Source organism: Copidosoma floridanum, unplaced genomic scaffold (assembly GCF_036245765.1).
Source record: "Copidosoma floridanum isolate Cflo_tuat_1 unplaced genomic scaffold, Cflo_Japanese_pri ptg000004l, whole genome shotgun sequence".
Classification (NCBI taxonomy): Eukaryota; Metazoa; Arthropoda; class Insecta; order Hymenoptera; family Encyrtidae; genus Copidosoma; species Copidosoma floridanum.
The window spans coordinates 24017598-24031732 of record NW_028321881.1 but is presented as its reverse complement, the minus strand read 5'-3'; the positions used below and the strand labels follow the sequence as shown (position 1 = coordinate 24031732).

Sequence of the window (14135 nt, the reverse complement as noted above, 5' to 3'; positions counted from 1 at the left end):
ATTATCTGCTGTAGTGTCCAACCAAAATCTCTCTCTTTAAATTCTTCCATTTGATGCATTATAAAGCGTTTAAGGTTCAAATTGAACCAATTATCATCTACGTTCGTTAATCACAAGACTTCAACATTTTTGGTATGAAAATGCCTCAGATCGATGACTTCTGCACCATTTTTCTGTATGCTGCATTTGGCTGCAAGCTCAAAATCAATTTTTATAGCAACATATTGTTTTTAAAGCACTTATTATTGTAGACGCAATAATAACTTTGGCATCATCTAAAAAGAAAACAATGTTCATATATCCACGATTCATTATAACATCAGTTGCTGTACGGGTCATAAATGCTGATGGTAGATCATTCCATTGCACACTAGCACTGTTTTGCACATCAGCATTATTTTGCACACCGTCGTGCACGCTAGGACTGTTTAGCACACTTTTATCATTACACTACAGCTGTTCAGGAAGATTCTGCGACACTTGCAATTCTCCTCCAGTCTTCCTAAGTAAACTGGTCAACTTGTCTTCAATGTGTAGCTAGAAAAGACTGGGAGAATTGCATCTCTCCTTTAGACATATATGTTGATGTGATAGTAAATTTTTTCAGAGCTTCGATCGCCTGTTTGGTCAACTCCAACCATCTTTGTAGATCTTTATCATCTGCGTCAACAAACTGTCTCAGAGCTGTTAGAAGCAAATCTGCAGTGTACTTGGAGTATTGTACAGACATTGCACTTTTCGATGTTGACTCTTCAAGTTCTGAATACTAAGAACTTTTAATATCTTCCTGATGCTTCTTATATACAAATTTTTCTCTCAAATTTTAATTTAGTTATAGGAATGGGGGGGGACTTTTGAATATATAGTATTAATAAGAGAATGTTGTAGCAGGATGCAGGTGTGGAAGTGGGAGGTCCGTAAATAAAGGGACAAAGCTTTATAAGCAAAGTGAACGTTTATTCAAAAGAAACCTGACGTAAGTGCGTGCTCACTGCGTGGCGACAGTCGAGAGACTAACTGGCAGCGAGGCGCAGCGCTCGCTCCGTCGCTCGCTTCGTACCGCGAGCGTACGTACATATACATGCGTAGGTACTGTCGATAACCTTTTAGCCGATAACACGAGAGAAAAATATTACATGTATTGTTTCAACACCCCCTCTGCTTGAGTGTTGTCAGTTGTACGCTCAACTACATTTAAATTTTTACACAGATAATTGAATTTTTCATGGCTGAGCGCTTTTGTCATGATGTCGGCATATTGCTCGTTTGTGTTGACATATTTAGGAATGATTGTTCCGTCTCGCACTTTTTCACAAATAAAATGATAACGGACGTCGATGTGCTTTGACCTTCTATGAAATTCTTGTTTCTTAGTTAACTTAATTGAACTTTGATTGTCCATGTATAATGTAATCGGGTCTACACTTCCACGTCCGATATCGTGTAATAGTTTTTGTAGCCACATGGCCTCTTTTGTTGCTTCGCTAGCTGCAATGAACTCAGCCTCCGTCGTACTTAGACTTACGCTTGTCTGACGCTTCGACGACCATGTTATACATCCACCACCCATCATATATATATAGCCGCTAGTCGAGCGTCGCGTATCGTGGTCGGCGGCATAGTCCGCGTCTGAGTAACCTACGAGTACATCGTTCGTATCGCTTGCGCGGAACAAAATTCCAAAATTTTGTGTGCCCTTGAGATATCTCAAGATACGCTTGACGTATGCCCAATGCGTTTCATTATGATTGTCGAGATATCTGCTCGCTACACTGACTGCGTATGCTATGTCCGGCCTTGAGACCATGGCTAAGAACAAAAGTGAGCCGACGACTTCACGGTAGGGGACAGATATCTCGTTTGTTTCGTCAGGGCTCGTCAGTCTGACGTGGGGGTCGGCTGGCGTTCGCATCGGATTGGCATCGAGCATATTGAACTTTGTCAAAATTTTTTGAATATACAATTTTTGATTAATAAAAATCGAGCTTGAATCGCGTGTAATTTCCATACCAACAAAATAGTTTAGAGGACCGGTGGTTATTGCAAATTTAGACTCGAGAATTTCTATCAATCTTTTTAAAACTTTAACGTCCTTTGCGAACATCAAGCCGTCGTCCACGTAGAGGGCAAGGTAGACTTTTACTTTATTAAAAATTCCGATATAAATACATTTGTCAGCACTCCTTTGGACGAAACCTAAGTTTCTTACAACGCCGTCAAATTTCTCGTTCCAGCAGCGCCCCGATTGTTTCAGGCCGTAAATGGCTTTATTCAGTTTCAAGACCAAATTTTCGCCCTCTACATTTAAACCGTCCGGAATTTTCATATACGTAGTTTCTTTCAACTCGCTGTTCAGATAAGCGGTGCTAACATCGAATTGTACAGCTTGTAGTTTCTCGCTCGCGGCTATCGCGAGGAGCACGCGCACAGATTCAAAACGAACAACGGGCGAAAAAATGTCCTGATAATCGATACCGGCTTCCTGCAAAAAACCTTGGGCGCACAATCGAGCTTTGTATCGAGGTGGATTTTCACCGTTTAAATTTTTTATTTTAAACACCCATTTGAAACCTATTGCTTTGCGCCCTTCCGGTAACTCGGTAACTTCCCACGTGTTGTTTTTCTTGTGAGCTTGTAGCTCCTCGGCAATCGCGCGTCGCCAAAGATCGGAATCTCCGCGGTTCAGTGCTTCTTTAAAATTTTTCGGCTCGTCGAAAACGATAATACAGGCTTCATATTTCTGCGGAGGTCGCCGCTATTCGCGAGAGCGCAAGTTGTATGGCGCTTGGTTTTGAGGCGCAGGGATCTCGCCGTCGTCCGGTGGGTTCTCCGGCGGATCGTCTCGCGGATCTATTACGTCATCATCCGGTTGTCCCTCGTTGGGCCGCTCCCCGCTGGGATGAGGGGATTCGGGGCGATCCTTATTTTCTTCCTCGGGCTCTTGACTCTTATAGTCGATTGAAAAATCTACGCCGGCGTCTCTTGTACCGACGGACAAGCTTTCGTTAAATATAACGTTTCTCGAGACCGTGACGCAGCTAGTTTTAGGATCAAATAGCCTGTAATTTTCGGACTCGTTTTCGTAACCTACAAATAGTAGTTTTCTTGACTTTTTATCAAATTTCTTGCGAAAAATACCCGGTATAAATTCATACGCATCGCAGCCGAATGTGCGTAGATGAGAGACGTTAGGCTTTTTGTTATACCATAGTTCGTAGGGGGTAGCGACAACGGAACGGGCGCCAAGCGTTCGATTGAGAACGTATACCGCGGTGTTGACCGCTTCCACCCAGAGGCGCGTGGGCAAGCTCCTCGCGGCTAGCATAGTGCGCGCGCTCTCTACAATCGTTCCCATCTCGCGCTCTGCCCGCCCGTTCTGCTCGGGCGTATATGGCGCCGAAGTAACATGCCTAATGCCTCTCACCGCCAAAAGTTCTTGAACATTGTTATTGATGTATTCAGTGCCGTTATCCGAATGTAATACTTTTATTTCTTTGTCAAAATGATTTTTAGTTAAAATTACGAATTTACGTAACGCTTCAAAAGTATCACTCTTATGCTGCAAGAAATACACGACGCGAAAACCTGTCGCTTCGTCTTTAAATAATAAGAAAAATTTTGAATTGCCGACGGACGCTACCTGCATCAGGCCACACAAATCGGTATGAATGACCTCGCCGGGGGTATCGCTAACAATTTTCTTATTTTTCTGAAAAGGCAATTTGAATTGTTTACCTAATAGGCAGGCCTCGCAAAAATACTCGTCTTTGTCTCGAACGTTTATACCAAATACAGCGTCATTTTTTAGCATTTTTTCGATTGAGTCGCGGCTTACATGGCCCAGGCGCTCATGCCAAACATTGAGTGGCACTGAAGACACGTAATTAACTTCCTAACGAGATTCGGTTTTCATAAGCATGCGCGTCAAATTATTATTAAAGCTAAGTCCCTGTGCCATCAAGCTCCCGTCATTCGAAAAAATACTCGCGCAATTTTTGTTGAGAATTACAGAGTAACCATTCGACGTACAAACTCCAGTAGACAATAAATTCTTATTCATAGTGGGCACCAAAAATACATTGTTTATCTCACCGTCGAGCCATCTGCCGCCGACGAAGCATTTAATAAGGACTTTACCGCGCCCCTCTACAGCTTTTCGGGTTCCGTCGCCGAGGTACACAAACTCGTCTCAGCTCGGCTGGAATTCCACGAACCAGCTCCGCTGGCAAGTTACGTGCCAAGACGCGCCGCTGTCAAGTAGCCAACACTCACTCTCGTCGATTTCGCGAATCCAGCTATGCTCGCTGTCGGGTAAACAAACAATGTTGTGGGAAAAACTCGACAGCTGAGATACTATAAACGCAGCCATGTTCGCGGAAGCAAAGCCTGCATTGCTGTTGCCCGAATTTTTGCCGTCCGGCTTACCGTTATTATTCGACTCTTCATCGGCGTTTTTGTTAGCGTTGTTCGCGCGCTTTCTCGCGTAGCAAAATTTGGCGATGTGCCCCGATTTACTACAAAAATTGCAGATGACGTTCTTCCTCGGTTTATTTTCCCCTTTACCTGAAGATCGATGATCGCCGTTGCCTGAAGAAAGAGTCGTCGTTGCTAGCGCGTTCATGACATCAGCCGTTGTTATACGTGCCTCTTCCCGCAGGAGCCTTTCTCGTAGATTGTCCAGCGTTTGATCGGCCTCTTGCACGCTGTCCCATGCCGAGATGAAAGCATTATACTTCGGTGGAAGAGTGCTCAGAATTTTTGCCATCACCATGATGGTCGGGACCTCCTGGCCAATGTCCTTTAGCTGACTGGCGATGTTCTTCACTTTGGCGATGTGTTGAGATACAGAGTCAGTTGGCGCTATGCGGTACTCGTCGAACTTAGTAGTGAGCGCCAACTTATTCGAAGCGCTTTTTTGCTTATGAATGCTTGAAAATTTTCGCCACATTTCATTCGAACTCACGCATGTCATCAAATAGTCAAGTTGCGAATAGTCGACCGACGAAGATAACACAAACATGGCTTTGGCGTCCTTCTTCGTCTAAGCATTCAAGTTGTTGCAATTCGCTTCTGTATTTTCTGGCTTCACTTCTCGACCTTCAACCATGTCCAGCAGCTCGTGAGCCGTTAGTATAGCCTTTATCTGAAACTTCCAGAGCTGGAAGTTTTGTCCGTTAAATTTCGGGATGTTTTTCACGTCAGAAATGTCGGCCATCTTGACGCTGATGATAATCTCCCAAAGTAAAATAAACTCACTTAATACACACAGAAATATGCAGCAGGATAACAGTCAGTCATAAAGAAAAAACGCGTCACACGAGCTCTTTTTAACAAAGGATCCCAACAGCACACTGGCTAAAGCCCTGGGCCCATAACCTGTAGCAGGATGCAGGTGTGGAAGTGGGAGGTCCGTAAATAAAAGGACAAAGCTTTATAAGCAAAGTGAACGTTTATTCAAAAGAAAACTGACGTAAGTGCGTGCTCACTGCGTGGCGACAGTCGAGAGACTAACTGGCAGCGAGGCGCAGCGATCGCTCCGTCGCTCGCTTCGTACCGCGAGCGTACGTACATATACATGCGTAGGTACTGTTGATAACCTTTTAGCCGATAACACGAGAGAAAAATATTACATGTATTGTTTCAACAAATGTATATCTTAATTTGTAAAAAAAAATTGTTTCAAAAGGTGGTGGGAGGCTTAAAACTTCGTTCCCTATCCTGTGCAGTCCAACCATCGTCTTTGACTGCCCCATTAATCTTTTTTGTTTGTTTTTTTTTTTTTTTTAAATACATTTATACCTTTTACAAGGGAATGAATCAAACATTAGAAAATGACGTTTTTTAGGATTTTTTTTACCTCCTTCCACTTACCCCTCTTTATCCAACCCTTCTCCTTCTTCGGTTTTATCAAGGATGAAGGATAAATTAAAAGAAGACTTAAGGAGGTAAACATCAGAGTTTTCCTTCTTCTCCTCATCATCATTATTATCATTATCATCATCATCACCATCATCATTATTATTAAACAGACGACGTCTCACTTGATCCAAAGATGAGAATGGAATGAGGGTGGAGTTAATAGGAGCTTCCTCAGCAGTCAAAAATATTAGTGGCGACATTGGTGGTGGTTGTGACAGTCCCCTTAGAAAAAAAGTGTTATAAAATTCCTCCTTGGAAATGATTTCCACATCATCATCAGAGAAGTTATCTATGACTTATATTACGCTACAAATTGTTTAACAATCATTAAAATAAAATAAAAAATTCTAATGAGAAAAGGTTTTTATAATTACGATGAAGATTAAGTGGTGGTAAAGCAAGTGGTACCCTCCACGAGAGGTAAGGTTAGTGGTGGTTGAGACAGCTCTCCTAGAAGGAATGAGTCAACAACTTTTCCCTTCAAAGGAGAATTTCCAAGTCCTCCACAACAGGGGGGAGTTATTGACTTTTCATGAACAAGATTTTCACATCATCATCAGAAAAGTTTTCTTTCCCTTTCATTACTCTAAAATGATTAAGTTTTCAGTTAAAATCAAATAAATTAAAATTTAGAACAAAAAAGTAGGTCATACATACATAATTCTCAATAGCAAGCGTAGAGGGTTAAAACTTACGAGAATGACTTGCTCTTGACAAGTTTTTATTCCGGTAGAGCTGGTTATTTTACCACTTGAAGCTGATACTTAGCCATAAATTTTTTACTTCAGCCCCGATGTAGATGGTTTAAGCTTTTAAATACAGAACTCACTGTTAATGCTTGGCTTGAAAAATACTTTCATGGGATACCTTGGGACTTAGAAAAATTATTTTTCGCTAGAGTTACTTCCATGGTTCAGTATTTCTAGAAAGATGGTAATATCATTTACATCAAGGAATTAGAAAAAAAAGTAGCTAAAAGAAATACTGTCAGAGAAGTAAGTACTTTAAGCAATAATTTACAATATTTAAATTAATATTAACTCTACCATGTTTCAGATACATCTGTAATGTTAAAAACTTAGGTTGTCCCACTATCAGTAAAATAAGTAAGGAGTATGAAGCATGCTTTGCTCATAAGTTATGCATTAAACTACTTTGTGCTGTAAAAAATGCCTCTACTCTCAACAAATGGCTACTGACTTAAAGAAATATAGTGGATAATGTACTTCACTTCAATGATAATGATTTGTCATATAAATATGATAAAATTTTATAATTAAATTTAAAAAAAAATTAATAAGTATAATTCAAGAAGAAGAAAACATATAGTTGTTCTCCATTGGCAGAGGCATGGTGGGGCTCCTACCACTTTCTTTCTTACATACTTGTTAAAGTAATCAACTAAAGTATAAATGCTATGAATGTATCTACAAACAAGGTAGTATATATTTTATGAAAAGAATAGATAAGTTAAAGCATTATAGGGTGGCGTACATCTGTGAACAATTTTAAAATTGTGTATTCAATGTCATGTTAATATAGCTAAAAAAAGGAAATTGACGTTATGGTGTCATATTGATCCTTTCTATATTCTTACACCTCAAAATTACGTCTTCCTGTAGATGACTAGTAAAATATTTTTTTGGCTTGTCCGTTTTGAATCTTATACTAATTATTCCGCCAATACGTCAGCCTACTACTCAATTCTACACGACCGTATTGTTCAATATAGTACCATGAGCAGAAATGTTTAGAAACTCATGTCAATCTATAAAAGCTCATGTATAGCTCTGCTAACATCATTTGTCTTTCGAGCATCATAGAGAAAGATCAGGAGAGGAAAGAATATAATTAACGGCGACAAGAAGAGTAAGCAAGATTTGAGATGAGACACGCAGAAAAATAGGCAAAAACGAAATCAAAAGAGAAAGATATAAAGTGTTAATTATTTCAAAAAACTTATTTTTAAAAGGACATTTATCAACATGTCACATAAGCTAACTAAAAGCAAACTTACCAATGACGTAAAATGTCGAAAACTTTCTCCCAGGGATGATGAAAAGAGATCTTGGTTAAAAAATTTAATAGAAAAGTTTTTAACTAATACATTATCGTTCCCTCAACATAAAGGTTATAAGCGATTGTTATTAACGGATTACATATTATGGTAATGGGGGTATATCTTTAAAGGCTGATGGATAACTATGCGAACATCATTTATCTATCAATCATGAGACAAGGTTACGGCTCAGAAAAAAAAGAGTACGATAAAAAATACTAACAGTGTGAGAAGTTCATTGACAGGTTTGTCAAGTGGACTGAACAGAAAAAAAAGAATCAGAAAAAAGTAATAAAAAGAAATAAAGATTGGGCATTGAAGTATTCAAAAATATAATAATGAGAAGTTTATTAGCAATTAATACATTACATAGTTGATATGCAAGGCTTCAAACACCCTGTCAACAATTTAGATATCAAAAAATTAACTATACTAGCACTCCATTCTGATGGTAAATTTGCAGTATCAGTTGATCTCTCCAAAGAACTATTTCTATGGCAACGGCTCTCAGACAAAAACAAAAAAGAAAATTAATGGTGAAAACGCAGTTTTCATGATATACCGTGGGAGTTGGGAAATGTTTCGTACAATACTATAGGAACAATTCTGCGAGAACACTCATACAATACAAGGAAAGTGCATATGTTTGGATCATTGAGAAAACAATGGTTAGAGAGATTTCCATTCAAATTTTACGATATTACAAATTTGGGCTATCCACGGACCAGCAAAACAAAACTGGCCACTGTTTGCCCTCATTATAATGGGGCGTACAAGACAAACTGTGCACATCATAATGTTAAATAATCATAAAGTCATCTTCAAAGTTATCTCTAAGACATCCACACTTTTTGTCCATAAGACCGTGCGGTACCATCTTCTAAACATATCAGTATTAGTACAGGTATCTCCTAACTGTCCGATAGCACAGTCGGTAGCTTATTTGTTTGTTACCCTGTAGTTCTAGGTTTAAATCCCTTTAAGAGAAAATTTTTGTATCAGTTACATATAATATAAATAAAAATGGAAGTAACAATGATATAAAAATAGTTTTGAAATCTAAAAATTTCTAAAATTACATTTCAAACAGCCTGTGTTTGTAGCCAAGTGTAAGCGAGTTCAGGCACGGAAAGGGGGCCTATGTAATAGCACGAAACCCTATTGGCGGAGAGATGGCCTCTTTCAAGCCTAGCTACGACGCCATAGCTGGCCTCAAAGCGAGGCCAGGGGGGGAGGTGGCCACGTACTTGCCTAGTTTACTTACTATTTTATCAAACTGGTGATTAACGTTTAGTTAATACAATTTTTTATAAACACTCCAATTGTGTAAGCATAATGAATAATTGTTAATTAAGAAATAAGCGAATATAAAAAAATTTTTCGTTAACTCTGTACAGATTTTAACTTCGTTATTAGCTTCCTTTGTATTTTATTCTTAAAACGATACGATCAGCTTGTCATAACTTAAGTCAGAAATACAAAACTTTAAATTCGAATCTACAATAATTGACATCTTGTAGTACAAATTAATCTGTGGAAGGGTGGTACTATATGTCCATTTGTGTACCTTAAAAATCACTAGGGATAAACAAATTTTTTAAAGAATGAGACGCAATAAAAATGTTACAATTCATTCATACGATTTTATTTAAATAAGCTAATTATAAGAGAAAAAAAACTTAAGATAAGTTTTAAAAGAAATTACATAATTGTTTATCAAAAAATGCTGGATTATGAAAAAAAAGTAAATATAAATTTATTACAACATAGAATAGCTGTAACTGTGAAAAAAATTTGTAAAATTAAGAAAAACATTTTGTACCTAGTAAATAACCTTGTTATGAACGAAATTTATAATTCAAAAAATTTTTTTTTGTGGGAAGGAGATTTTGACACATCGGTAAAGTGACTGTTGTGTAGAGCATTGTATTCCAAACCCAAATTCGTCGTTGTTTGATAATCACATGATTGTATTCCTTTATTTTCGTATAAAATTTTTATTCATATTTGGCTAACCTTAATGGAAGTTCTTTGATATAATTTTTTTTGGTTACTTTAATATTTTTTTTAAGCGTTACTCAGTTAATCGTTTTTTTATAACCTTTTTTGTTATTTAATAAAGAATATGCCCCCATTCTATGCCAAGAACTGGATTAAATGACTCATTAAATGAATTTGATTTAGTGTTACAAATATAAGGAAAATAATATTATTTTTTTCAGATGCTACAATCGTCCGCAAAAATTTAGTCCAGATCACAAAGGTTCTAGTCAAAAAAACACCGCTAAAGGTCCGTATTCAACAAAATATGATTTTGATGAGGAAGCCCATTATTGTAGACATAGTGAAAATATTAAAACTAAAACTTATGATCAAGAGAATGATGACAGTGAAAGAATTTATAAAAGAGAATTTATCAAGCCTAGAGACACATTGCTGAATATGGTGGGTGAGTTTGTTGATAAATGCTCAACCCGCCTTAACGAACTTAACAAAAAATTACATGATGGAAAATCAATTGAAATACTGGACTGCCGTTGCCATATTGTAATTAACAATACTATTAAAAATATTATTTTCCTGTAACATGTTTTTACAAAGATAATTTTTTTTTGTATTTCAGCGCTTAGCTGATATTGCACACAGTTTGTTAAAAATCTCCCCGTACGATCCAAATGCAATGGCTTGTCAAGGCTTAAAACGGTACATGACTGATATCTTACCTTCCGGGGAATGGTCTAACGATGATATGAGGCCAGCATTGACTGTTATTTTTCGTCGACTTGATAAGACTTTTAGTAAAATTCATAAAAAAAATCATGTAAGACGTAATACTAACTGGGACGCTGCAAGTGATCTTTTACATGGAGTTTACAAAACTTTGAAAAGGTGTCCTTACGTAGCATATTTTCCAAATTTAAAAACATTGTTAAGTACGTGTCAAGCCCTTATAATTGGTGACACAGCGCAAATTGAAGTAACATCATCAGCATCAGCTGCTCTTATGAGTAAACTACCACCAAAGCAATTTTGCTCCACAGTTCTACGACTACTGTCGCTTCAAGTAATCTCTTTTGGTGATGGTTACAGTTTTGAAAGTATTTGCGTTGGACACTACGTGTTTGCTACAGCAGGCCGAGCTGAAAATATTTTATTAAATTTATTGATTCCACTTATTCTTCAAGTTGGTACTGGAAATAAAGGTTGCTGCAATATTGATATTATATAGCATTATTACAGTCAATTATTAATTTTTCTTAGTAGTTTAAAAACTGTTGAAAAAAGTATTTGTATTCTCACTATAAAAGATTGTTACATAACTTATTAAATTATAATATTTGTTTCTAGATGTTCCAAGACTTCGACAAACCGACATCTGTTTTTCTTTATCTGCAGTTTTAAATATTTTGTGGCCCTCAGGAACAAAAACAATGCAAATTTCAACATTAAGTTCAAAAACTGCTAATGATCTTCGTGCAGGTAGTCTTACTTTTGCAGCCAGGGACTTGAAAAATTTCAGTAAAACATCAACATCACTATATCAAGTCGCTTTCTTAGGTAAACCTAACCATTGTAACATCTTATTCACACATATTTCTAGTTACAAACAATCCGTTAAAAAGTTGTTTTTGGAAAAACAAAAAAAAATCTTTCATGAATTTTACAGAAATCTTATATTATATGTCTCCTCAGCCTTATCTAGCTCATATACGTATGAAGAAAAAAAAATTATTTTGTTTTTTAACATGTGATATAATGTTTTTTATTAATCTAGTTCTCATCAGTTTACTTTATCATGCTACTTCACTCTCTCTTATAAGTAAAATATCTAAAATACTACAAAAATTTATAAATACTCTGTATCTCAGGGTTCAAAAGGTGTTTTTACATGTTTTCTTTTCAAGTCTTTTATCTGGACCCTCATTTCATAAAAAAGGTGTGTTTACGAATTATAGTACTAGATCTTGAAAAACAGTGTTCTTACTCTAATTACATTTTTGTCAACAAGTTACGCAAATACTTATGCTTGCTCATATTTTATCATGCAGCTACTACGCTAAGAATTAAAAGGAAGAAAGGACCAGAAGACATCACTGATTTTGCTGATACATTACCGCCACCCTATTTTCTCTGGTTATAACCTACTTAAAGTATCTGAAAAGAGTTTCATGGGGATGTTATCTCTGTTCTGTTGAGAGAACTAAATAACCTTGTATGTGAGCTTGCGTTAACCTTCTTACAATAAACCATTTTAGTTGTCTCTAAAATCTGTACTTACTAGTCTAAAAATACGCAGGTGCTTATACTTATTTGTGTACGTGCATATGCTGTCAATTGTGTCCACAAACTTTAAACTAGATAGAGCTACCTAAGCGATGTCTTATACGTACTTCTGTGAGGACTTACATGCATACATGTACTCTCTGTATTAGCTTTTACCACGTTTATTAGCTTCCTTGCATGGACAGTCTTGAACCGTCTGGGCGTTGACTTCCACTATCTACCCAGAAAGTCATTACCAACAGTATACTTTGGAGTATCTGATATGATGTATATAAGATTTTTTTTTCATTGGTATCTTTGAAATCGTTATTTGGTATCTGGTACATTTAAAATCAATATTTATGTGCCAAAATTACCAATAAAATAACAAACACTAATTAATCTAAGATTTTGAAAGCACAAGATTTAGTTGTGTAAATTTTTTAACGCTTATGCTACCATGAGCTTATATTTATCATAAACGTCGCCAAAAATTTATAACATTGATGTTAACGAATTCAAAAACTTCCTAAATGAAACTCAAAACAAAAATCATAGACAACTCCTTTATTGTTGTTGCCATGACTAACAAAAGAATATTTCTCATAAAAGCAGATACTGACCAAAGGGTCCAGATTTCTGGCTATTATCTTTTAGAAGTAATCAATGATATAACAAGTATAGTGAGATATAGCTTACGCTTAAAGTTGTCTTACAGTTGACACCCTGAATTCGTGACACACTGTTTTAAACAATATTAAGTTATCAGCGTATTTACTCGTCAATGTAGTCTTATATAACCAGTTTCTTGTAAGTGCTATCTATCATCTGCTTTATACACTGTAATTAAACAAATTTGTTGCCACCTCTGCTGAGTACTTGGCTAAATATTTTCTCTTATACTTGGCTGCTTCTAATAAGAACCACAGACTGTAATTTTGTGGCTCATTATGTAAAACCTAATACTTTCTTCACATCTGAACATTACTAGAAGAAGCCATTATTTTATTTCTTCTTTACCTTATACAAATAACCTGCCTTTTACTGCGTCTACTTCATAATATCTTTCCTGAGGTACTTTCAACAGATTTATATGACCATATTTCTCCCACATGACAGACTAGCTTGGAAATCTTAAGTAGTTAGAAACATGTTGCCATGTGTAAGGTCTTATCTATTACGATAACTAGCTCTTAAAAAAAAGTTTATCCTTATCGTCATGTGCACAATAGTGCAAAAAAAGTCATAAGTAATGTTACACCTGTGAGGTGTCATGGCTGAACGTGATACAGTGTACATGCTATGGTCTCATTTTTGATCGTATATTTAGCTGTAGCACTAATCTTTCACTCTCCTGAAAACTGTGGGCTAAGGTCAATAATGAGAAAGTCTTAGTTTATGCAGTATTCGTTGGCAATAAGATTGCTTCAGTACCTGGTGCTTGTGATAATATGCCAGCAATGCGCAACCTTTGGATTGGCATGACATCTTTTCATTAGCTTTGTACTATATTGTCACTGTTTTGATGTTGTAACCCCCACTATGTCTACCTCTATACCAAAGTAAAATTTAACATCTCTTACTAGGTGGCAGGTATTGAAGACTGTCCCCAAATCCTGAACCAGTTCAAAAGTATTTTAAGATGTGGCAACAGCTCTAAGACTCAACTGGTTGGAACAGCCTAACCAGTAACTACTAATAATGGCTAAACCACTCTATTTATCTTATTAAATTTGTGCCATACCCGTATCTGATGATTACATTCTCCTTTCTTAGTTTAGCCCACTTTTTTTTTTTAATCTATTTTTCTTATAGTAGCCACGTTATTATCTCTTATTATGGCCTGGGCTGCGTTTTCTAGCTTTTTTTGTTCTCCGCTATTCCTCAAAAAGAT

At 36.8% G+C, this 14135-nt stretch overlaps 1 protein-coding gene across 1 annotated transcript in view; it reads left to right on the top strand.

Moving 5' to 3' along the window:
- Nucleotides 1-14135, top strand: part of LOC106645530 (protein unc-80 homolog) — a 676041-nt gene that overhangs the window by 502147 nt on the left and 159759 nt on the right. The window contains exons 15-17 of the mRNA XM_089596422.1: nt 10201-10525; nt 10602-11181; nt 11327-11536. Coding sequence (XP_089452548.1) covers nt 10201-10525; nt 10602-11181; nt 11327-11536 — 1115 coding nt within the window. The remainder of the gene's footprint in view (nt 1-10200; nt 10526-10601; nt 11182-11326; nt 11537-14135) is intronic.